The sequence below is a fragment of the Bos grunniens genome, chromosome 1 (assembly GCF_055505025.1).
Source record: "Bos grunniens cultivar Pamir isolate PY7600 chromosome 1, Bosgru_T2T1.0, whole genome shotgun sequence".
NCBI lineage: Eukaryota > Metazoa > Chordata > Mammalia > Artiodactyla > Bovidae > Bos > Bos grunniens.
The window spans coordinates 790,900-817,527 of NC_141165.1; the positions used below are offsets into that span (position 1 = coordinate 790,900).

At 44.3% G+C, this 26,628-nt stretch overlaps 1 protein-coding gene across 2 annotated transcripts in view; it reads right to left on the reverse strand.

Moving 5' to 3' along the window:
- The window catches only part of KCNH8 (potassium voltage-gated channel subfamily H member 8), a 492,266-nt gene that overhangs the window by 38,870 nt on the left and 426,768 nt on the right, over positions 1-26,628 (reverse strand). The window contains exons 12-15 of one of the 2 annotated variants that reach the window (XM_086367258.1): positions 13,503-13,541; positions 8,504-8,856; positions 6,257-6,363; positions 3,860-3,936 (exon numbers count right to left, since the gene is read on the reverse strand). In XM_086367258.1, coding sequence (XP_086223384.1) covers positions 3,860-3,936; positions 6,257-6,363; positions 8,504-8,856; positions 13,503-13,541 — 576 coding nt within the window. Of the gene's footprint in view, positions 1-3,859; positions 3,937-6,256; positions 6,364-8,503; positions 8,857-8,930; positions 9,103-13,502; positions 13,542-26,628 lie in introns of those variants that run through there. The other variant, XM_086368133.1, reaches the window with a different exon arrangement.

Below are 26,628 nucleotides of genomic sequence, written 5' to 3' on the forward strand. Positions count from 1 at the left end.
TTGCAAACGAAGGTTGGACCATGGTCATCTTTCTGTTAGGTTTGGCAGGTTGCTTTCTGCCTAGTTTTATCATCATTTTGCTGTTCATATGTTTAGTGTAGTGGTCAAGCATTACTAACTGGCATATTGGCTCTCTCTGCCCTTTAATCTGTAAGTGTTACAGAGTAAGTGTTCTTTACAGTAAGTCAGTGACACCATTACTTCAAACTGTTTTAGCTAAAGTGAGATGCATTGAAATGTCATTTTTTCCCTATCATTTTCGATACTAACTTGATAGTGAGCACCTTCATAGCGAAAGGAAATCCCAGGTGAAAGCAGTAATTTTCATAATGAGGTATGTTTCCCTTAATTCATTTCATTTTATTCCATCAGCATTGACGAATTCTGTCAGTCTGCATAGGGCACTGTTGGGTAGCAGGGGCGTGGAGTCTAACTTGAGTCACATTTGTTGACTAGAAGCATGTCCTTGCACGAGGGAAGAATGATCATTTGACCATTTGTTAAAGGAAGACACTGTGTTTGGTGCTTTACATAGAGTCTGAAGTCCTTACAACACTCCTCTGTGACAGATTGTATTATTAATATTTAATAGACGGCAGAGCTCAATGTAGGGAAGGTGAACACTTTGCTGAGGTCACGGAGCTAGTTCATGAATAGGGATCTAGAGGCCGTTCTCGCTCCAAACTTTCTCCCTTTCTCTCTGTTGTGTGTGATGCATTACTCCTGCTGGGTGGGCACACAGCTTCTGTTGGTAGGCCCGGCCGTGGGGTCTTTCTGGGTCACCCAGATTTCAGAGACGAGGAAGCCCTCTGAGCCTGACCTACAAACCCTTTCAGAAGCAGAGCATTCGACTGACACGGCCCCTGCCTCCTGCCACGGTGTTTTGCTGTTATTTTCAAACAGTTTTCTTGGCATGTCACCATTGCACTGCTGCAAAGCAATGGCAGTGTCTTCAAAAGCCTTCTGACATCAGCAGCTGTCCTACACCTCCTGAGCTCTCTAGACGGTTCTGTGAATGTAGGTTATTAGCAACAGCTTTCCTTTCCTTATTTTAGTGCTGTCTTTAGTCAGTTGATTATGAACTCTACACATCAATGAACAATTTCTTTATATCTGAAATGTTTGAGCAAATATCAGAATGGGGATCACACGGTGCCCTCTGGGTTACATGGTGTCAAATATGCCTCACCTGGATTAAGGGGGTCCCCTTTGGGCTGCAGAGTTATTGCCATGCAGTGCCTCCTGCCACTTATTATAATTCTTCTCCTGCTTACTCCTAACCGAAAGAATAGAATGAAGAAAGAATAGAGCAATCGAATGATCACATATGTGAGTAGCAAGAAGTAGGTGAAACGGAAAAATTAGTCTTGGCCTTTGAAAGACAGAATTTTTTTGGGGGGGGATATATAAACATTACTTTGTAGAAACTATAGGGAAAAGACAAGTAGGTGGTTAAAAGTGGGTAATTTTACAGCTTGAAGTCAGTTCGTATTTTAATCCTGTCTGTCTTAGTGAGTTCTAATGCACTACCGAAAGGATCAAGACCATGTACAAATTAAATTACGTGTGAAAAATAAGGTCTGTTTTACTTACGCTTCAACTATGAAGAAATCAGATATTTTCAACTAAGGAAAAACTAATTCTTTAGGGAAGGAATAATCAGACCACTGACACTTATCTTGCCCTTTTTACTTCAATATATGACAAGATAACACAATTTATGTCATTTCACTAGAAAAGCAGTCATGAATGCAGAATCACACAGGGGAAATATTTTGTTTTCCAAATGGTTATCTGTTTTAATGCATCTATCACTGACTCACATTCTGAAAGGAAAGGCATATAGTGTATGGATTTTCAGCTGTAACTTGGCAAAACAACATTCCAAAAGGTGAAGATACACATTTTTTTCCCCAAACTAATCACTAATTTCTGTAGCTGAGCTAAGATATTAGTCAATCCATTCTTACAGCCACTAGATAATCTCCTCAAATGTGAGGGAAAATAATTCAGATGGGTGATTTTATCTGATGACAATATCTTAAAGGAAATTGTTTCATAAAAAGCTGATGTCCAAACAAACAAACAAAAAACCCTACCAATCAAAAAAACTCCACAAAAATAAAGTGCTCTTAAACCACACACACACACACACACACACGCACGCATGCACACACACACACACACACACACACACACACACAAAGTTGACATCCAGGTCTCCAACAGAGTGTAGTTTGTTTTGTTCTGGTCTTTCGGTGTATTTTCAGTAAGAGGTTTTTTGGGTGCTCCCGCATACGGACAAGCCCTTCCAGTTAAAGGAGTTCCAATCCAGTCAGTGTTTCTGTCCCTAACTTGTTAGTCTGCACTTTGGCCTCTTACTTCCTGTTGGCAACAATCTCACCTCCAGAGAGCACAGACTCAGGAGAGAGGGCAGTGAGCTGATGGAGCACAGGGGAGCAGAAACCTCTGCATGCTATGACAAGATGCCCAGTTTTCCATTGTTACAGAAAACTGGAAACCAGTTATGTTTATATGATTTCACTTTTCTCGGATCTCACCAGCATCATCAGTTGGCTGTGTTTTCTGCCAGGATCTCATCAGAGAATCTACCACTTCAGCCCTGTTACCCCGTCTGTGCCTGCTCAGGGTATTTGACCCAGGTCTACCCTGAAGGTCGTCACAGACAGTTGGGCTTCCTGCATTTTCCTGTTGGAAGGGTCTTTCTAGTCTCTCCTGCAGGAAGCCTGCAGGTAATCCCTCAGAAGCCACCTTTTCTCTTGTCTCATGGAAGAACAGTTCCGAGTTGCCCCACATAAGCTCTCAGCGCCCCCACCCCAGCAGAATGGAGCCCCAGCCGCCTACAGAGTCAATCGTCTCCTTAACACCCCTGATTCGCTTGCCTTCCTTTCTTTCCTGTCTGATTCCTCTGCTCCTTCCTCTTGCTTCCCAGACCACCTCCCAGAGAAAGTATTTGCATGCGAATCATTGTCTCAAAATCTTTTTTCATAAAATTAATTATATTGGGGGGCACCCAAATGAAGACAGTGAAATTACCTTCTCTTTTTGTATGAAATATCCAGAAAAGACAAACTTATAGAAACAGAAAGTAGACAAGTGGTTGCCCAGGACTAGATATGGGAACATGAATTAATCATGAATGGGTGTGGGAGATCTTGTTAGGTTGATAAAAAATATTCTAAAACTCACATGGGCATGGCTGAATCACTCAATAAAGCTACTAAAAATTATTAAATTGTACTCATTTCAAATGAGTGCATTTCATAACATGTACAATATACCTCAATAAAATTGTTTTTTAAATTACCTTATTTTATATAAAGAGATGGTAAGATCTGGAGAGCTAAACTGCTCTAAGTTATAAAGCAAATGCCGACTAGAGAAAAGAACAGTTTCAGGCCATTGGACTACTCTGATTCATTACTTTTGATTCATCTCTGGATGAATGATCTTGCTTTAACTCATTAAAAATTAAAGTATATAAAAAAAGTGAAGAAGCACCAATGAAACCAAATATCAATACATTTATGACATTAATTAGAGAATTAGCACTTAATGCTTCCTGTATGTTAAATGATCTAGCTAGATGATCTCACTTAACTTCCCAAATGGGCCACAAGGCAGGTGTAACTGCGATCTCCTGGTTACACATGGCAAGGCAGAGCTTGAGAGAAGGTAAGCGACCGATACTCACATCAGGTTGAGTGGAACTCATCCACACTTGTCACCAGCAGTCACAGCGTGGATTTGTCATGACTCTGTTACTGCTTCTGCTGGTGACTGGGATTTCTAGCCCCTCACCACTCCAGCCTGGCCAGAGAAAGACAAAGCTCCGTACCTCACTGTTGAGTTTGTTTATCTGCTGCTTGGTCTCCTCCGCTTTGATAAAGAGGACAGCAGCTCCAATCTCTGGGTCTGGAAAGTGACACACACACAGAATGAGTCCTTTAGGAAGACGCCTCCTATGTGAGGACTGGGGCAACTGGAACGGGGAAGGAGCTAACCTTTAGGAGGGAAGGGAGCTAACTGTTAGGAAGGGAGCTAACCAAGCGGCCTTTCCCGAGACGCGCACCCCGTCAGTTCTGTCTCCCTAGTACGCGTCTGGACGGCACCGGATGGACGCTTGGAACTGGGCACGCAGCATGGCGATGCCTCTGGACGGCACCGGATGGACGCTTGGAACCGGGGACGCAGCATGGCGGGCCTGTGGCCACACTCACTGGCTGTGCCCGTGGCCAGCTGCCCCGTCTCCTCAACGCTGTCACTACCGTGAGGCCCAGCGGCACCCCTTCTCTTCTTTGCTGCTTGCCAAAAACTATCCCACAGCCAGCGTCCTCCAAGCCACGGAAAGGAGCGTTCTTTCCCTCCTCTCTTTTCTTTCCTGGGTCCATGGGAGCATCTTCTTCGCACCTCTATTAAAGGTGCTCCTCTCCACTGCACATTTCTGTCCTGGTTCTCTCATCGCCACCTTTAATCTCCCCCACTCCCTGGTTCTCTCATCGCCACCTTTTCTCTACTGTACTTTTACAAATCTATTCACATTTGTTAGGAGCAGAAGCACAGATGAGTCACTGCTGGCTAGAATGGAAAGGATTTGGTATACACAGACACCTATAGCTGTACTATCTGTCAGTATAAATATTATGATATGACTATCTTAATACCCTACTTCTGGTCAACTAAGCGTAGAGAGTTTGTTTGTGGGAGGAAAGAAAGTTGTTCAGAACAATCTGAAGTGGCAGAGTGGTAACAGCTCCTTTTACAGAGATATTTGCAAAGTTAATCTCTTCATTCAGTGACTAATATGAGATCACTTGCAGCGGGCTAGACCTCCTTTAGAGGTGGAGTGGAGTGAAAGTCACTCAGTCGTGTCTGACTCTTCGCAACCCATGGCCTATACAGTCTGTGGACTTCTCCAGGCCAGAACACTGGAGTGGGCAGCCCATCCCTTCTCCAGGGGATCTTCCCAACCCAGGAATCGAACCGGGGTCTCCTGCACTGCAGGTGGATTCTTTACCAACTGAGCTATCAGGCAAGCTCCCCTTTAGAGGAGACAGAAATAAAGAAAATACATTGACTCTCATGGAGCTTTGGGTCTAGCAGAGAAAAGAGACATTCAAAAAGCTGTTATGCAATAGGTTTGAAGTTCATACTAAAGGCAGTGGGAGTCCATCGCAGGATTTTAAGCATAGGAATAAAAAAATAAGAATAGATTTGTATTTTTTTTAAACAGTCCACTCTATGGAGGACAGAGTGAAAGCATCTTTGGTAGCAAAGCAGGCAAGAGGTGAATGAGGCAAGGAAAGGGTAGTGGCAGAAAGGACAGAACGTCTCAGACAGAAATGAGAGACACGTCGGGGCAGAGTCAAGAGTGCTTCTTGCTTGAACGGAGGAGTGTCAGGGTGAACGCTGGGAAAGGGAGAGGAGGAGGGTGGAAGGTGGTGGGACCAGGACTGGCAGGTGGGCGGTCACCGTGGCATTCTGTGACCCAACAAGGAGAACTCTCAGGGGGACCCACCGCCAGCTTCCATAGCAAAGGCTCACACCTGTTTGACCAGACCTATAACTTCTGTGCCTCTTGCTCCAAGCAGAGTGGTATCAGCACATGAAAGTCCGTTACTTGAATGCATGAGAACTGCTGACTGCCATCCGCATTCCTCTCCTCCATCCCTACCCACCATCGTCCCACCAGGGGTCTCATCCGCCCATCTCCCCAGGAGATGATGGGTGCTCGGAGGAGGTGCTGACTGAGACAGAAGACTGGCATTCTACCAAACGGAGACACACCCCCAGAACTGCACATTCAGAAGTCTTTCTTGTGCTGGGCTTTGTCCGTGGAAGGACTTGCTCATTAGCAGGAGATCCTGACACCAGGACATCAGAGCCAGATGGGAAGGGGAGGAGGGAGCTGGCAAAAGTCTGTCGGCCTTACACCCCGTGACTGTCTGGGGTTGCCTGTGTTCAGGAGGTTGGACCACAAAGAAGGCTGAGGGCCAAAGGACTGATGCTTTCAAGTCTTGGTGCTGGAAAAGACTCTGGAAAGCCTTGGACTGCAAGGAGATCCAACCAGTCCATCCTAAGGGAAATCCTAAGGGAAATCAGCCCTGAATATTCATGGGAAGAACTGATGCTGAAGCTGAAGCTTCAACACTTTGGCCACCTGATGTGAAGAGCCAAATATTACAAATTACAAAGAAATGTCACCCCTTGAGAGAAGACTAAATATAGAGCTTACCTCCAGGAGGAGGAGAAATTCTGGGCTCCGGTCTGACTCGGTCAGAGCCAAAGTCAAAAGTCTGGCTTTCTTCACTGCTGTTTCCATCTTCAATTCCATCAACAATCCTGTTCAAGATAATGAGGATTGGCTAGTTGTGCATTTATGTTCATGGGTCATAGTTACTTCTAGAAGAATTAAAAAATCTTGTGTTAAGTTTCTAAATTCTAGACACTCTAGAGCTGTGCTAACCCACGTGGTAGCCATTAGCCTTATCCAGTCACTGAGCGCCTGAAATGTGAAAGTGAGATGCGCTGTAAATGTGAAACACACACACGATTTTGAAGATTTTAGTAAAAATGTTATGTTATTTAACTAGTAGTTTTTTATACTGTTTACATTTGAAATGCTAATAGTTGAGGCATCTCAAATCAAATAAACCATGTCATTAAATTATTATTAAATAATTTCACGTGTGCACATGTGTGTTTACTTTTCAAGGACGCGGCTACTGGAATGTTTAGAAATACCTGTGTGCCTCACGATTTTATCTCATGTCATATTTCTGTTGAACAGCAATTCTATAGATTTTAGATTCTTATTCATTCTCAGATTCAAAACCTTAGCTACAGAAGTCCTCTTATCTAAATTCATATTAATTCACTGTTCTATCCAGAATGAAAGAGTTTCAACCTAATGGTAACTTTACTCTAGACTTAGATGAAACTCCGAAGTGACAGTTGAAGAATTGTATTTAAATGACTACCAGGACTCTAGTAATCTTCTTTCCTTGGTGAATATCTAACCCACTCATAATTTTTTTAAAAAGATGAATTTATTGTATAAAATGTAAACATACAATCAAAATATCAAAAGAAAAATCATCTGTCATGCAGTACTACCTCTAACATTTTGCCATGTTCTCAAAATCTTTCTCTGTATATAAAATAAAACATTTTTTTTCATAAGTGTAGAATCAGTTGTACACGAACCTTTATTTTCCAGGTCTGATACATTTTCCCCCTATTTAAAATTTATTATTTTTTCATGTTAGAGAAACTTTAGGAAGAACAGTTAAGCTGAGTTTTCAAATTACCATCTCCAGCTGAATTCCCCACACTTAATATCCATCTACTTTTCACTAAGCCTGCTTTGCTTATTTTTTCCTTACTATTTTCTCTAAATGGATAAATTGTATTCTTCAAGAGAGTAACCCATATATAATATATCAGAAAGAGCTCTTGCCTTATAAACAGAAACCGACTTTGAATCTATAATTCAGAACTCAAATTTCTGAAATTTTAGGCAAAGTATTTAACCTTCAAAATACACCTCTTATAAGTTTATAGCCGAGGTAATATGAACTACTTTATAAGATTCCTGAAAAGACTGACCATAAAAGTAAATGAAAAATTACCCAGCTGAGTATCTGGGAATAGAAGTCATTCAGTATGTTTTTTTCTTACGTCTGTTTTTTAATTAGCTGCTCTGCTCCACACCACCCCTTTCACATTTTCTGAGTCAGGAATTTTTACTGTCTCAATCATCTTTAGTGGATCCTAAAGTGAATGTTTTAAATTAAAAATAGAACCATCCCATATTACCTACTGAAGAGGCTGGAAGTAAAACCAAGCTTCGGTTATCCACAGCAACGAAGGAAGTACTGTGGGAAGTGAAGACCAGCTCTTCATTTTATCATTTCCACTGACTGCCCTGTGAAACTTTTGATAAAGTTTCAGATATTGAGGGATACTGATATAAACTTCATTTCCTCTCTTTCATTTTTATTAGAAATTTATAATCTATAGAATTACAATGTAGAAATATACATCTATAAAAGTGTGTGCACAGCTGGGGCTTCCCAGGCGGCTCACTGGCGGATTGGCTCAATCCACCCGCCAATGCAGAAGGCACGGGAGACGTGGGTTCAGTCCCTGCCTTGGGAAGATCCCATGGAGGAGGAAATGGCAACCCTCTCAAGTACATAAAAGTAGGTAGAGCTAAATGAATAAACGGAGAAGAGAAGCAATTAGGAACATTTAATGGACCCTTTTGAGAATATGACTAACATGATTTATTCTCATTCTGCCCACACTTCACTATAGAGTCAAAAATTGCACAGAAAAATTTAGGAAAGCTGAAGCCTCCAGGTTAGGAACTTGCATGGTAGAAAGGTCCAGAAGGCTGAGTAATTTTCTAGCCAGGTGCCAGTGGGGAGCAAAAGCAGCCACCTCCACTGGGAAAGGATTCTATGAGCTAAGCTCTTACCTTGGACTGAGGTCTGGGGGTCCAGCTCTGTTCAAAGTCGAAAGCTGCAATTTCAAGTTCTTCTCTTTTCTTTTGCCATAGTTTGGGGCATCCGTCTCCTGCTTGGTTTTGGGGGAGTTTGAACTGGAGACTCTGACAGGTGAGTGAAACGGCACAGTCCCCGAGGCCAGCTGCTTCAGGCTTAAGCCGAGGTAGCTCTTACTGCCTCCAGGCCGCTTGCTGCGAGAAGAGGCGGGTCCCCTGGTGTAGACGGGGGACAGGGAGGCTGTCTCCTCCCCCTCGTCCTCCTCCTCCTCGTCTTCCACGATGGACGGCAGTCTCTTCTTGATGCTGCCATTTCCCTTGGGCTCCAACTGAACCAGAGGATGACACAGAGGATGAGTACAGACGCGAAGAGCTTTTCAGAGGCACGCACCATTCACCAGTAACTCCCATCTGAACAGTCAGCTCCCCGGGAGGCTTTAAAATGGAAGACTTCACAGACTTGGCTTTCACTTACTCAGGTGTTCGAAGTCTCCCAGCTTCTGATCTCTGCTAGGTTTATTCTCTCTGCTCTCCTGGTTTTGTTTGTTTGGTCTTTTAAATCTTCTTAGTGGGAGCTATGCGAAAGGTGCATTTTACCAGGTTTGCATCAGGCTTTTCATCAGCCTGTTATTTATAATAGTATATGATGGCACACTTTTAGGAATAAGACATTTTCAATTTTACTGAGAAGTCTTGGGCCTTGATAGTTTAATTAACTAATTTCATGTATCCTTATTATTTTATTTTATTGAATTATGGTTGATATATAAAATTCTATCATGTAATTCACAGATATATAATACGAGCCACAATTTTTATAGGCTATATCCACTTACAGTTACTGTAAAGTGTTGGCTATATTCCTCATGTTGTGCAATATACCCCGTAGCTTATTTTATACCCAATAGTTTGCACCCCAACTCTCCCGCCCTGAAGTTTGCCCTCCCCCCTACACTGGTAAGCATCAGTTTGTTTTCTGTGTCTGTCAGTCTGCTTCTTTTGGGGTATAGTCATTAGTCTGCTGCATTTTTTAGATACTTCCAGGTGTAAATTATCTCATACAGTTTTTGTCTTTTTTCTGTCTGACTGATTCCACTTAGCATAATTGGGCCTTGATATTTTAAAGCTACAGGGTCCTCAGTGGAACTTCCTGTGGATATCAACCAGCAAAATTATATTATCATGGAGAAGAAAGCTTTTTCCTATTTTGTATCATAGATGGAAGAAGATGAGAAGTTTCCTCGGTTCTCCTGGTTCCCACAAGTCAGGTGGTGGGAAATACGGCAAATGCTGTGATCTGCTCCCTGTAAAGGGCCTTGGGAAAGGCAGGAGCTGGTCTTGCCAAATCCTATGTAGAGTCCTTGCCTGGGGCCGTTCAGCCTCACAGGCTTAGAAGCGGCTAGGGAGAGTGTGGGCAGGACAGAGGAGGTGATGATGAAGGGGCAGGCGGACCGGCTGCAAGGCTAAGCTGGTGGCCCTCGGCAGAGCAGCAGAAGAGTCTGTTTCCTGTTCCGCCCCAGACGTGGCTTCCCTGCTCCAAAAGGTCCGTTCATTGCCCTGCCCCTCAGTGTCTTTTATACTTTCTTATCAGCAATTTCTAATAAAAATAAAATCAACAGTGAACATCTAAGAGCACTATTCAAATGTCATGAGCTGTCATGGTTATTACTTCACCTTAATAAACACTCGGTTCATTGGTGTGTGAATTTTACTGTAATAGTTATACATATATGTGTGTGTGTGTGTGTATGTATATATGGGCTTCTCTGGTGACTCAGCTGGTAAAGAGTCTGCTTGCAATGCAGGAGATGACCCAGTTTCGATCCCTGGATTGGGGAGATCCCCTGGAGAAGGACACGGCAAACCACTCTGATATTCTTGGCTTGGAGAATCCCAGGTGTACTTGCATCTATAGCGACTGACAGGCCCATTCAGTGGACGCCACAGCTTTTATAAGCAAAACAATCTTTGTACTTAGAAAGATTTTTTGTGTATTTTAATTTCATGGGTTAAAATTTCTTGAAGAAAGGGAAAGACTCATCTTTCCAACAAGATTCAAATATTTTAATTAATGCAATGCCATCAGTTCTTTATTCAACATGCCTAGTTGCTCAGTCTTGTCCAACTCTTTGAGACCCCATGGACTGTAGCCCGCCAGGCTCCTCTGGCCATGGAATTCTCCAGGCAAGAATACTGGAGTGGGTTGCAATTTTCTTCTCCAGGGGATCTTCCCGACCCAGGGATCAAGCCCAAGTCTACCGCATTGCAGGCAGATTCTTTAGCATCTGAGCTATGAGGGAAGCCCCTTTATTCAATAGTCATGGTTTTGACTTTATTTTGTTTTTCCCCCCACAGCATTTTAAATTCTGTGCTTTTAACAAAAGGTGGACCCATGTGGAATTGCAGAGGAACATTTGCACACTAGTATTGTGGAAAAGAACAGTGAGGTCATCCAGCCAAAGACAGGACAGAGCAAACATCAAAATCGATGAGTGTATTCTCTAATCAGACTTCTATTTACATTTGCACTGGCAATTTAATCATGCTTTTGTTTCAAGGAGGCTCCCTTGGCTCTAAGAGAATCTTCTGACTAGTAACCTATAAGATGCATGTACTTCTACAAGTTCGTTTAATTTTCATACTTCCATTTCGTCATGGAGATTTGGCACGCTGGACCAGTTGTTTAGATCCTACCTCTTGTGATCGGGGCAGCCAATGCAATTTATAGCAAGAATTAATTTCTAGACCATCACTGCAGACAGTACCCAAATTTATTAAATTATTAAGCACCAGCCCCACAAGCGGCTTCTGCGCTGGAGGAGTACCAGTTACTTTCTTGGGCCATCCGTATAGAAACACCCTCTCTCTCGTGCTGCTGGGTTCATCTGTGTGTACCTGGCCACAAAATTTAACCACAGATCTTTCTTTCCCTTCTCTTTGACCCGTTTCTTCATTTCCCTCTCATCTTTCTCACGAAAGCTCCCATGGGGCAATTCCCACAGTCAAAGGAATCTCTAAGTGAGCTCATGACATTTTGCTGGGATAGTCACTTCAAACTCAGGAATGAGTCAGTCAAACCTGTCTTGACTAAAAGGAAAGCAGAATAAAGTCTAGCAGTTGAATGCACACATTTTTGGTCACACAGTCCTAAAAGTCCTACTTACTAGCTACAATCTTGATCAAGTAATGTGACTGTTTAAAGCCTTGGTTTCCTCATCTGTAAACTGGCAAGAGGAAGTTAAACCCTTAGTGATATGCATTTTGCTGTGCTGTGCTCAGTCGCTGAGTTGTGTCTGACTCTTTGCGACCCCACGGACTGTAGCCCACCAGGCTCCTCTGTCCGTGGGATTTTCCAGGCAAGAGTACTGGAGTGGGGTGCCACTTCCTTCTCCAGTGAATGTGCTTAATTAAATGCTTGCCCTTGTGATGATGAGGATGATCATGAAGAAAATGGAAAAAATATTTACATTTGGGCAGGTCCTACAGATAGTATTGGGATGTTTTACATAATCTAGCCTTATTTCTTAAATAACTCTTAGCGATGCACCTTGCCCAAAGATCACTTTTTCCACATTCCCTTTCCACGTGGTTTAGGCATGAGGCCAAATTCTGGGATGATAGTGTGTAAGTGGACCAGTTATAAGGACTTTTTAGGAAGGCTCCTAGAAGAAGGGGAGCCCCCATCTTGCTCTTTTACATTTATTGAGTTTCTAGTCTGGAACACTGATGAAAGGAATGGCTCTCCAGCAGCCATCTGAGAGAATGAGGAGATCTTAAAGAAGGAAGGCGTGCGTTAAGGATCATGCAGCAAGAAGGAAGTCTCTAGACCTGATTGACACTGTCATATTGCCCACCTCTGTCCTAATCCATGAGAGACAGATAAATACGTATTTTGTTAAAACCCCCGTTATTCTAGTGGCTTTGATACTGCAAATGAACAGAAAATACAGAATTTTTTTTTTGAAAGTTAAGGGTGGTCTGTTCTTGGAAGGGATGTTCATTTTTAGAGTGCTGTGGAGTGGTGAAGAATTCAAATTGGAAAATCCAAAAGAAGGCTAAATTTCTCTTGACAAGAAAGAGAATATGGAAAGGGCTGGCAGAAAAGAGGTACAGTAATGAGGAAAGGATGCCTGTTGAGGAGAGTTTACATGGAGGACAGTTTTCCTAGTTCCTGGGGAGGGATTTTGTAGAGAAGGGAGAGGAAAGACAATTAGTGCCAGAGAGAAACGTGGCTGATGGCACTGAGATGCTTTAAGAGTTTGAAAAATGTTCCTCAATAGTAGCTCAGTTTGCTCCCCTCCTCCAACCATCTTCAGTCCGGTGCCGACATCTCCGTAACGTGTTCCGCAGCTGGATTTATTTGTGTGTCTCTGAGTGTGGGTGTGAAAGTTGGGGGGCTCTGTTTCACGAAGAGAACAAGGCAAGAAAAGGAGCCATTTACAGGGAGAAGGCGATGGCACCCACTCCAGCGCTCTTGCCTAGAGAATCCCAGGGACGGGGGAGCCTGGCGGGCTGCCGTCCATGGGGTCGCACAGAGTCGGACACGACTGAAGCAACTTAGCAGCAGCAGCAGCACAGGGCTCCTGGCACAGGATGATTGGCAATAAAAGTCTAGGTTATAAATCTGACAAGCCACTGTTTGGGGGGAAGTTTTCCATGAAATTGGAAGGTTCTGAAAAGTTGAGACTGACCTACAAGCTCAATTCTACTAAGATGAACACTTCAGGACTTTGACATTTCGGGCAGGTTTTGCTGACAAACTGCTTTTTAACAATACCAATAAGGCCTTAAAAAGATTTCTGAGTTTCCACCTTCCTGTTCCCAGATGCAGGGAAGTCAATTACCACATCTCTCACTGGGAAGTGTTTTAGGGGAAGTCAAAGGTGAATACGTAAAATCTTCAAGGGGGAAACAGATTTGTTGGAAATCCCACAAATTTTAGATAAATATTTTGCTCTTTGGCAAAAAGCCATACCTGTGAGACTGTCGATTTGTTTGATAATCTTGATATCACCTGAAAGAAGAAACAGACAGAAGTTGTAACCATCACTCACACCCGGGAGACCAGCCCGCGCCCTGGGACCCTCTGCGGCTGTGTTTGCATCGGACGCACCCTCCTCAGGCAACGGAATAGAACGAACTACAAGGGACCAAAAATCAATGCGCGGTTGGGGCTAAGTGTGGACAGCAAAATAAAAAAAGGCCAAAAAACAAAACAAAACAAAACAACCAACTGCCACTTCTGAAGAGCCAGGAGCAAAAGCCGGGGTCAGAGAGAAAGCAGGGTCCTGGGCCTGCGCCCTGCACTCAGCCCACCACGGGTGGGCGGATCACCTGGGCTGCCTCTGGCTCAAGCCCTGGGCACAGTCCTTGCCCCACATAAGGACCAGCTTGCCCCCACCGTGGGGAGTGAGCAAGCGAGGGGACCTGTGGTCCATTCTTGGTTCTCTCTGTGCAGCAGGGGCCCCGATGAAGACTTGCCTGAATTTCTTGTCTGGCCTTTTATCAATTTCTATTGATTAAGGAAGCCAGGAACCCTGGATGGTAACACGGGTGGTGTGGGCCTGGGTAAAACACAGGAGGCAGGGAAAGAGATGGCACTTCAGAGGTGATGGGGTGACTGGCCCACCCGTGTGGCCCAGCAGAGAGAAAACACCCCCTGAAAGGTGCTGGGAGTGTCTCCTGAGTCCGGAACAGGGAGCAGCAAATTTCCTGGCTGGCGTAGGGCACACCACTTACGGAAACCGCGGTCAGAGCGACGCGCTCAGTGGCTGCGTTTCCCAGCTGGGTGCTTTATTTGCTCTCCTGTCGTTCTCCATCTCCCTTATTCCTCTTCCTTGCCCTTTTGCTAAATTGTCTTGTCTTCTATGATTCTGCTCTCTGGTTCTTGTGAAAACAGAAACCCGTGGAACCGTTTCTTACTTAATGTCATTTCTATCTCTTTATTCGCTTGCCCTTCTTACTTAAATACAGGTGGCTGATTCTTTATGTTCCATTTATTGTACTCTGTGGACTAGGATTGGAGAAGGAAATGGCAGTCCACCCCAGGATTCTTGCCTGGAGAATCCCATGGACAGAGGAGCCTGGCAGGCTACAGTCCCTAGGGTCGCAGAGTCAGACACGACTGAAGTGACTTAGTATGTGGACTAGGATTAGGATCACTACAGATTCTAATTTTCAATTTAATTGACTTTAAGATCCAATTGATTGTAAAAAAATTTAAAAAATGCTGTCGATTGAATTGTGACATGCCATCAATTATGACAGATCCCAATTTCAGAGATGTTAAAATGGGAAACACAAATGTGAAACATAGATTCAGTTAAGCTCAAAACACGTCTTGCATAAAATCAAACTACATTACTGTGGAGGAATACATTAGAAAACAGGCACCTTGCATGAAGTACAAAGAAGCTCTGCAAATTATAATATATTTTGGAAATATGCTTCGGGTCTCATTGTTTTTTGCTTAGATATACTTTTCTCATTTTAAAGTGGTAATAGATGCTATGAATTAACATAACTGTATTCACATGAAAAAAACACGCACTCGGAAGTGATCTGCCCAGTAAGTGAGACGTATTTGCTAATTCCGCCACCTCCCTCACTGTGTTTTGTAGACGATTAGGGAGCTAGATCTGTTATTATTTACACACATGTCAGCATCATTATTGCTTTGCAAATATATGTTTCATCAATGTTTAATTTTATCAAAGCAGTCAACCCATTCTACATCTGTTTAGTTGCCTAAATATGCATTAATCAGTAGCATTGTAGACATAAGTTTTGCAAAAATTCCCTAAGCGGTGACAAATAAAACAGCTGAATAATTAAAAATGTGAAAAATAAAGCAAAATTACAGTGCTGTTGCTACTATGGTAGACATAATACTGTGTTTTTAGAAAAGCTTTTCAGTACAGTTTGGATGAGAGAAAGAGCATGCTAGGTGGATTCAGGAAGTCTGATATCTCCAGGTCAGAGACACTCTCTAAGGAATAAGAGAAAGGCACTGGCCTTAGCATCTTCTGATTTGAGTGTGACTCCCAACCCCCATGGTTTACTACTAGTATGGTTCCCTGGAATTGCTGAACCCCAAGACTTTTTCTCTATCAGTGCTTCTTGGACCTCTGTGTGCACACAGATCACCTAGAGATCTTGTTAAAATGCAGGTTCTGCCTCAGGAGGTCTGGGGTGGAGCCTGAGACTTTGCATTCCGATGAGTGCCCAGATAATACTGATGTTGCTCGCCCCTGGGACACACTTTGAGTAGTGAGATCTTATAACCAATGTCACTGTTATTATCATCCTGTGTGCGTGCGTGCTAAGTTGCTTCAGTCGTGTCCCACTCTTTGCGACCCTATAGACCCTACAGCCTGCCAGGCTCCTGTGTCCATAGGATTCTCCAGGGAAGAATACTGGAGTGGGTTTCGACTTCCTTTTCCAAGGGATCTTCCTAACCCAGGGATCAAACACACGTCTCTTATGTCTCCTGCACTGGCAGGCAGGCTCTTTACCACTAGCGCCACCTGGGAAGCCCTATTACCATCCTGCCAGCTATCAATTCCTTGAGTATTCACTGGCATCAGCACTCTGGCAAATGCTGCTCAGCCACGACATCACACCTATGTTCACTGCAAATCCTGTGAGGTCAGTGTTCGTTATATAGCCAGCACTACTGTGCTAGGCTCTCTGAATAAATCATTTCACTCACATATATTATTAATCACATGTATTTTAAAAAGAATGCTCTGATATATTCATTCTGTTGACTAATATCAATAAAAGTGAAAGTCGCTCAGTCATGTTCGATTCTTTGGGATGCCATGCACTATACAGCCCATGGGATTCTCCAGGCCAGAATACTGGAGTGGGTAGCCTTTCCCTTCTCCATGGGATCTTCCCAACCCAGGGATCGAACCCAGGTCTCCTGTGTTGCAGCCAGCTTCTTTACCAGTTGAGCCAAAAGGGAAGCCCAGGAATACTGGAGCGGGTAGCCTATCCCTTCTCCAGTGGTCTTCCCAACTCAGGAATCAAACCCGGGTCTCCTGCATGGCAGGCAGATTCTTTACTAACTGAACTATCAGAGAAATCCTGACTAATATCAATACTTCATGCTAATTCAGATTACCATTAGTGTAGAGAATACTAGTTTAATGGAAACTCAGTATTTTAACTTGGAGAAGGAAATGACAACCACTCCAGTATTCTTGCCTGGTGAATTCCATGGACAAAGGAGCCTAGCAGGCTGTAGTCCATGGGGTTGCAAGGAGTTAGACACGACTGAGCGACTACCGTGCAGTGTTTTAAAGCTAGAAGTGACCCTACAGAGTCTCAGCTATAATGGTTTATACACGTGTCAGACGATAGGATGCTTTGAGGAGGGTTCCTTAAAAAAACCAGGTTACAGAGACTCCAATCAGTCTCTTTCTATCAGTGGTGGGTGGGTGTGGGGCCCAGATCTCCAGGTCAGGTTTCAAACTAACGAGTTAGTCCAACTCCCTAATTAGAGATGAGGAAACAGAGGTCCAGAAACATGAAAACCCTTGCCCAGTTCATGCAGCAAGTCAGCGGTGGAACTTTCCACCAGAAGCCACACCTCCTGATTCTTAGTGACCAGTCAGCGGTGGAACTTCCCACCAGAAGCCACGCCTCCTGATTCTTAGTGACCAGTCAGCGGTGGAACTTTCCACCAGAAGCCACGCCTCCTGATTCTTAGTGACGAGTCAGCGGTGGAACTTTTCCACCAGAAGCCACGCCTCCTGATTCTTAGTGACCAGTCAGCGGTGGAACTTTTCCACCAGAAGCCACGCCTCCTGATTCTTAGTGACCAGTCAGCGGTGGAACTTTTCCACCAGAAGCCACGCCTCCTGATTCTTAGTGACCAGTCACCGGTGGAACTTTCCACCAGAAGCCACGCCTCCTGATTCTTAGTGACCAGTCAGCGGTGGAACTTTCCACCAGAAACCACGCCTCCTGATTCTTAGTGACCAGTCAGCGGTGGAACTTTTCCACCAGAAGCCACGCCTCCTGATTCTTAGTGACCAGTCACCGGTGGAACTTTTCCACCAGAAGCCACGCCTCCTGATTCTTAGTGACCAGTCACCGGTGGAACTTTTCACCAGAAGCCACGCCTCCTGATTCTTAGTGACCAGTCACCCGTGGAACTTTTCCACCAGAAGCCACGCCTCCTGATTCTTAGTGACCTTCCGCAGAACCAGGAGTTTTCTCAGGTACCTGCTCCAGCAGTTAACGCTGTTTCTCGGGCTGAAAGACCAAGTGTCTGACGAACCTCAGAATTTAATCTGGTTTGATGGTTGTCACAAAGTAGAGTCCCCCAAAACTCATGATGCTGAATTACCCAAGTGTCTTGTTAACCCTTGGAGTCACAGATCTTTTAGGAAACTGGTTGAATTCTAGGCGTTCTTTCTCCAGTGGGGGTGGAGGAGAGAAACACAGCTATGACCTTGGGATGAAAAATGTTTATTGATCCCATTTTCTTGTTCTGAACTAAAAGACACAACAGTTTTGAAAGTTTTGATGAAGGCAGCTATCCAATTTTGAGTCACTCCCACATGAGTTTTTACACCTTTTAGACAATGAGAACTGTTGGTGCTCTCTAGTGGGGGTAATTAGGGGGGAAAAAAGACCAAGGTGATGGAGGTTGGGAAGACAAAAGGGAAGTAAGTCAGATTCAAGACAAGGAAACAGAGCTGTGGCAGTAAAGTTGTGAGCGAGCTCAGGAAGGCTCCCGTCCTTGGGCTGTGCCCTTCAGTCCAGCCGAAGGGACGGTGGAGGGTGGAGGACGCGCAGTGAGAGCAGAGGACGGAGCCCCAGCTTCCCGCAAGGCTTCAGACAGAAGGAAGGTTCGTCCGTGCCCCCTTTCTTGATTCCGCATATAAGTGAGATTGGGACTGAGGAGGAGATGGCTGGATGGCGTCACCGCCTCGATGGGTCTGAGTAAACTCCGGGAGCTGGTGATGGACAGGGAGGCCTGGCATGCTGCGATTCATGGGGTCGCAAAGAGTCGGACACGACGGAGCGACTGAACTAAACCAAACTGAACTGATATGCAAAAAGGAACTGAAAAAAGAGTCAATACATGTTTATGTATAGCTGATTCACTTTTCTGTACACTGAAGCTAACAACACCGTAAAACAACTATCCTCCAAGAAAAGTAAATTTAAAAAAGAAGTAAGGCTTCATAACCTTGAAGACTGTGTAAGAAACTTTCTCAGCTTTGGTAGACAGGTTTTCAAAGATTCTTCTCTTTTTTCCCCAGTCCTATCCACCTAAATTACTCTGTGAGTAATCTGGAAGCGCACAGAGTAAGTCACAGAGTAATCTGTGAGTCCAGCGGGAGCTGGGAGCCTGCACTGTTACGCTGCAAAAATACTGCCCACTGTCATGGAGGACCGGAAGGGGAAAAATGGCCTCTTAGTCTTCAGAAGATTCTCTACAAAAAAAGGCAAACAAATTCACAATTTTTTTAACTGTGTTAAAAAGGCCCCAAGTTCTACTATTGAGATTGAATTGCAAACGGAAATCAAATATACTACAATTAATAGTAATTTTAGATGTGGCACGCACCATTGCACCCCTTAATGCTGCCTCTTTTATTGAATGAAGACACTTTAATAAGGGCTTTCACAGGTTCATACCTGATCTTGGCCATTCAACTCATGTTTTTTCTTAAGTTCTAAAATTTTCTAATAGCAAATCTTCCTCATGTTAGGATTTTTATGAATTCTTGTGGTTGGGAAGGGAGTGCTTTGATTTCTTTCGTCTCTCTCCCCCATCCACTAAAATCCTGTTTTGCTCTGACAATGGAGCTGTGACGGTGAGGTGTGGGGCCCTGCCTTTCGCAGGGGCTACAGGGCACCACCAGAAGGGACACGCAGGATGAGGCATTATCGGTGACTTCTGCCTTCCCTCCAGTGCTTCTCAAGGGGGTGTGCCACGGAGAGACTGACCACAACGGGGCAAGAAGGAAGCATCTGCTGGCGAGCCCAGCACCCAGACCCAGCGCTCCGAACGGCGGCCCAAGGGAGGCAGGACATCCGTCCCATCGTCTGCCTGCTCTGCACGTAGGACGGATAGGCCCCTGTGTGGCCTGCAAATGTCGTCTCAACTACGGGCTCTCATAAGCCCCAAAGCAGCTAACTGCTTAATGGGGAAATGAGATGTGAATTACAAGGCTCTGTCTTCAACTGACTCGTGATATTGTTTGTTACTAACGCCACACTGATCAAGTCACAGGGTAGATGGAAGGAGCATACTCCCCCATTCAGAAAAGGGGGTTACCACAGCATTTGTCTCCTTTACTGAAGAGCAATGCTAACCAGCACTGGTGATTGGGATAAATAAAAGACGAATGAAGGATACTCACAAACAGCCCTATAGTTCACATAGTTAAGAAGTCCACTCTGACAAAGCCATGAATAACTGTCAAACCAACAGGTCTCATTTTTGACCTGCTGCTTTCTCTGGCAGGCTGAGTGGAGGTGCCACAAGCAGTGAGCGGCACCGGCGGGCGGCAGATACCGGGAATTAGAAACCTCCAGAGAAGGAGGAGGCTTTGGATGTGGGAGTGCTCATTTTCAGCTCAGCTCATCTGAGTGCTCACCACCATCTAATCTAAAGAGATATTTGAGGCTGGTCTGAAACTCAAGTGGGTAATGCAGTTTCTGTTATGTTTTCTTTGCTTTTTATCTAACTTTGGAATAGAAATGAGATTTTAATGAAAAGACTAGTGATTTTGACATTTCCTAATTTCACCGGGAACCTTGAGGTCAAGACAGACTATTAAAACTCAGAGGAGTAGTCTCTTCCCCTGTAACCACTATCGCTTCTGGTGCAGGATGCCCAAGTCAAGGAATCCAGCCCCTTACTGGTGGCTAGAGCTAGGGAATCGTTGCCTGAACCTGCGGTGTAGGAGGCACCACAAAAACTGTTCACTGATATAAATTATGGTGAAAGGTCTGTATGTGGGGAACGGGACCCATTTAGGGGGTCCTACAGCAAAGCAGTCAAGAGCTGGAATCACCACAGTCTTGTCACTTATTAGCTACACATCCCTGGGAAGCAGGTGATACAACAGGCAAAGCTGAGGTAACAAATAACGGACTAGATTTCAGTGGCTTAACAGAAAGGAATTTTGTACCTCATTCTTCCTCTCAAAAAGGATGATGAAAACTAAAGCTGTTTTGAGAATGTGTAAAGTTAACAAGCCTTGGAGGCCCAGCTGGCCGCATCTGACATAGTATCGCCTTGAAGAGAGATGTAGTACAGCAATCAAAAGCAACTAAAAAATAATTCTGATCTGTTTGTCCGTATCGTTCAAGATCCTTAGAGGCAACGCAGTGATGAACTGCAGTGAGGCCTCTGTAGAGTGGCCCTCCTTGTCCGTTCCCTTCATGATCACAGTGGTGCTCTCCAAGTTCCCTCACTGAGACTCTGCCCGCATCTCTCCTGTTCACTTCTGCTTCCTTCTGGCCATCACGTCCAGCGTTCTGCCAGAGGGGGCCCCTTTCTTCTGTCTCCAGGAAACCTGCTGGGCTTCCCAGTGGCGCAGTGGTAAAGAATCTGCCTGCAACTCAGGAGATGCCAGATCTGAGGGTGAGTCCCTGGGTTGGGAAGATCCCCTAAGAGAAGGGAATGGCAACCCACTCCAGTACTCTTGCCTGGGTTATCCCATGGACAGAGGAGCCTGGCGGGCTACAGTTCATGGGATCACAAAGAATCAAACATGATTGAGTGACCAAGCATGGGATGTGTACATATCTTATCACTGCAATTTAATGATCCACAAAGAATCCTTACCTATTGGTGCATTTGGTAAGTAGAACTGGACATGGAAAAAGAGACTGGTTCCAAATAGGAAAAGGAGTACGTCAAGGCTGCATACTGTCACCCTGCTTATTTAACTTCTATGCAGAGTACATCATGAGAAATGCTGGGCTGGAAGAAGCACAAGCTGGAATTAAGATTGCTGGGAGAAATATCAATAACCTCAGATATGAAGATGACACCACCCTTATGGCAGAAAGTGAAGAGGAACTAAAAAGCCTCTTGATGAAGGTGAAAGAGGAGAGTGAAAAAGTTGGCTTAAAACTCAACATTCAGAAAATGAAGATCATGGCATCTGGTCCCATCACTTCATGGGAAATAGATGGGTAAACAGTGGAAACAGTGTCAGACTTTATTTTTTTGGGCTCCAAAATCACTGCAGATGGTGACTGCAGCCATAAAATTAAAAGACACTTACTCCTTGGAAGGAAAATTATGACCAACCTAGATAGCATATTGAAAAGCAGAGACATTACTTTGCCAACAAAGGTCTGTCTAGTCAAGGCTATGGTTTTTCCAGTGGTCATGTATGGATGTGAGAGTTGGACTGTGAAGAAAGCTGAGCACTGAAGAATTGATGCTTTTGAACTGTGGTGTTGGAGAAGACTCTTGAGAGTCCCTTGGACTGCAAGGAGATCCAACCAGTCCATTCTGAAGGAGATCAGCCCTGAGATTTTTTTGGAAGGAATGATGCTAAAGCTGAAACTCCAGTACTTTGGCCAGGTCATGCAGAGTTGACTCATTGGAAAAGTCTCTAAAGCTGGGAGGGATTGGGGCAGGAGGAGAAGGGGACGACAGAGGATGAGATGGCTGGATGGCATCACTGACTCGATGGACGTGAGTCTGAGTGAACTCCCGGAGTTGGTGATGGACAGGGAGGCCTGGTGTGCTGTGATTCATGGGGTCGCAAAGAGTCGGACACGACTGAGCGACTGAACTGAACTGAACTGGCATAAAGCTAATTCCTGTTAATAAGTGGTAATATATTATTATTGATACATTGGTTATGAAGAACATTTTCTTTTAATTGAGGTAATAAGAAATAGGGCATTATTATCTAGACGATGCAGAGTTAAACATTGAACAGATGGGTCTGTCCAACTTAAACACTAATGTATATATATAAAGACTTCTTAATAAGGAGGCTGCTAGACTTAAACACGAACACCTCCGACTTGCTCTCCTGTATTAATAGAAGAGCTGTCATCCCATGTACAAAAACACACTGTTCTTTGTACGGTACTGGATTGAACACTTTATAAGAAGTAATAGCTTGACATTCTATTCTTTTCTCTCTCAACCTCTTTATCTGCTTCACTTAAGTAAAATGAGGCACTTTCAAATTGCCCACAAGTATGAATATAGTCAGTAAGACACTGAAGTGTGTACAAATTAAGTTGAGCACAATTTTAACTTCTTTGAATTCAAATATGTGAATTACCTTTGGAATTAAAAAAAAACAAAAGATATCCCTTAACACTTACGTAAAAAGGATTCTTTTGATATGTAGTTCATATTATCCTAGAATGAAAAAGAAAGGAAATACACACAATTGTGTGAAGAAAACTAACTAGAAATCTCTCAGCAATGACACACGTCTTTAAAGATTTCAGGTGTAAGGAGGTATGCATCAAATCGATGATTTAGGAGTTCGGCAGGCTAATCAATGCTAGAAGACTTTACACAGCTTAAACTCATTATGTGGAGCTGAGATTCCAGGCCCCCCAGTGACCAGCTCCTGATTAGGGTACAATGGCTCCTGGTTAGCCTGTAAAACCAGCTACTATGCAATTGTAAGGAAACACAATAGCTGGTTTCAGAAGACTTTCAGGATACATGCTGGGTACTCCGGTTCCAAACCAGGTCGGTGAACAAAGGTGCTCAATTTGAAGTGAGAATTTTTGCATCACAACTCTCAGTGGCACTTTTAAAGTTAATAGGAAATGCCTGGTTTGCTACCTAGGAAGCCCACTGCCAATTACACACTGAGAAGCTGAAGACGGTGTTAGAACTGCAAACTGAAATGAGGCACTTTGTAGATTTGAACTATGGTAGGTACCTCAGATAGTCTCACTCAGCTACAGAAAATAAGAACAGGCCTATCTAGCAAGTCATGGAAGCTCAGTCAATAAAACATCCGCCTGAAATGCAGGAGAATGGGGTTCAGTCCCTGGGTTGGGAAGATCCCCTGGAGAAGGAAACGGCAACCCACTCCATCAGTCTTGCCTGGAAAATCCCATGGACAGAGGAGCCAGGCAGGCTACAGTCCATGGAGTTGCGTGGGTCGGAGACAACTTAGGGATTAAACCACCACCATATAGGAAGGACCACAGTACTGGGATCATAGGCAGCTTCTACATGACCAAATGCACACACTTGTTTGGAGTTCATATTTTTAATGAAATAAATCTTTGAAACTCAAGCAAGATGAATATCATTCATCACAGCATTCATACTTTTAGCAAATACTCAATAACAGGGCTTCCCTCATAGCTCAGTTGGTAAAGAATCTGCTTGCAATGCAGGAGACTCTGGTTAGACTCTTGGGTTGGGAAGATCCCCTGGAGAAGGGAGAGGCTACCCACTCCAGTGTTCTTAGGCCTCTCCTGTGGCTCAGCTGGTAAAGAAATTGCCCGCAATGCGGAAGACCTGGGTTCAGTCCCTGGGTTGGGAAGATCCCCTGGAGAAGGGAAAGGCTACCCACCCCAGTGTTCTGGCCTAGAGAATTCCATAGACTGTATAGTCCATGGGGTCGCAAAGAGTTGGACATGACTGAGAGACTTTTGCTTTCACTTTCAATAACTTCTAGGTGAGGAAAAAAGTCTCACAGTTAGGAGATATGAGGCCAAGCTTCTAAAGTCAGGGTTTTCCTCCTACACTGTTGAAGGGGATGTAAACTGGTGCAGCCATTATGGAGAACAGTATGGAGGGTCCTTAAAAATCTAACAATAGGGTCACCATATAATCCCACTCCTTGGCATACATCCAGAGAAAACCATGATTCTAGAAGATACACGCACTCCAATGCTCACCACAGCACTGTTCACAATAGCCGAGACACGGAGGCAAGGCAAATGTCCATCAACAGAGGGACAAAGAATGGATGCACAACAGAATGGATACAACGTGGAGCGTGCATACAATGGAATGTCACTCGGCCGTTAAAATGAACGGGTTAGTGCCATCTGCGCAGCACGGATGCACCTGGGGCTGCAATACCGAGAGGAGTAAGTCGGACAAACACGAGGGATGCACCTGGGGCTGCAATACCGAGAGGAGTAAGTCAGACAAACACGAGGGATGCACCTGGGGCTGCAATACCGAGAGGAGTAAGTCGGACAAACACGAGCATCATGTGACATAGTTTATACGTGGAATCTAAAAAATGGTACAAATGAATTCATTTACAAAACAGAAGTAGAGGCACAGGAAGCAAACGTATGGTAACCAGAAGACTGAGGTAGGAGACATAAGCTGGAAGGCTGGGACTGACATACACATGCTGCTGCTGCTGCTAAGTCGCTCAGTCGTGTCTGACTCTGTGCGACCCCATAGACAGCAGCCCACCAGGCTCCCCAGTCCCTGGGATTCTCCAGGCAAGAACGCTGGAGTGGGTTGCCATTTCCTTCTCCCATGCATGAAAGTGAAAAGTGAAAGTGAAGTCGCTCAGTCGTGTCTGACTCTCAGCGACCCCATGGACTGCAGCCCACCAGGCTCCTCCGTCCATGGGGTTTTCCAGGCGAGAGGACTGGAGTGGGTGCCATCGCCTTCTCCGCATATAGACTACTATATACAAAACAGGTGACTAACAGAACCTGCTGACTAACAGGGAAGCCCGCTCAGCACTGTGATGGCCTGTGTGGGAGAAGAGTCTGAACCAGTGGATGCGCGTCTGTGTAACTGATTCACTTTGCCGTGCAGCAGAAACTAACACCGATTGTAAATCAAGTCACTCTAACAGAATTAATTTAAAAGTTAGGGTTTTGTTTTACAAAGGTGATGTGTGGAGCAAAAAAGGAAAGGTATGTTGACTAATTGCATATAGACTGAAAGCAACTCCTCCTGAGAGTTCACAATGGAATTCCAAGTCACTGAAATTTAAAAACAAATGTATCGCAGTTTTGATATATTGTTTCGCAGTTTTGATCCCCTGGTGGTGCTCCAGAAGTTCCGAGGTCAAAAATTGTCATTGATAAAATATACCTGATCATATTTTAAAAACATGCCATTTCCTTCTCTTTGTCTCTTTTCTAATAATGTTCTCACCCAAAGCATGCTTCCTTTAGTGAAAGTCACTCAGCCGTGTCCGACTCCTTGTGACATCATGGACTATACAGTCCGCAAAATTCTCCAGGCCAGTACTGGAGTGGGTAACCGTTCCCTTCTCCAGGGATCTTCCCAACCTAGGGACTGAACCCAGGTCTCCCACATTGCAGGTGGATTCTTTACCAGCTGAGCCACAAGAGAAGCCCAAGAATTCTGGAGTGGGTAGCCTATCCCTTTCCAGAGGATCTTCCTGACCCAGAAATCAAATCAGAGTCTCCTGCATTGCAGGTGGATTCTTTACCAGCTGAGCCACCAGGAGAGCCGTATATGTTTTTAGCGTGATCACATGGCAACCTAGTCACAAAATGGCCATTTCTATTTTGGGGGAAACCACAGAGATATCCGCTGAGGAAGCCTCTTCATAAAAACGTGAACAGTGAGTAAGGCAGATCCATTTAAAATGGGCAGAACTTCTTACAGTGAGTCTTTCTGAATTTACAGAACTATGGAACTCCATTACTTACAGATCCATACAAACCATTGTTTTAGTTATGGAGAGGAAATGCATAGACTGCTGTTCAGAATACATTTTTTTCCAAGTTTTAAGGCAATTATTTCGATGATTGCATAATATGCACAAGTGAGCCAATGGGAAGGAAGATGCTTTCACAACTATTTACACAGATCTGTGCAAACCAGTCCTGGCCTACCCCTTTCCCATCTGCTGTGTCCAACTGTGCTTGACAGGTTGCTTCTCTGGGGGTTGAAACAAATTAGAAAGGCTGGGTAACTGAAGGAGCAATTCTGGCCTTAGTTGGACTGTGAGGGCACACCACGTTTAGGGAAGAAAGATGCTTCCAAAACAATTCATCTGGAGCCTCACAGAGGAAGCCCCTCAACCGTCAGGAGGTCTCACTTCTCCTCAGCACTGGCTGTAAATAATTGCTATTGAGATTTCTCTTACTCCTCCCTTTCTGTTAATTCACTC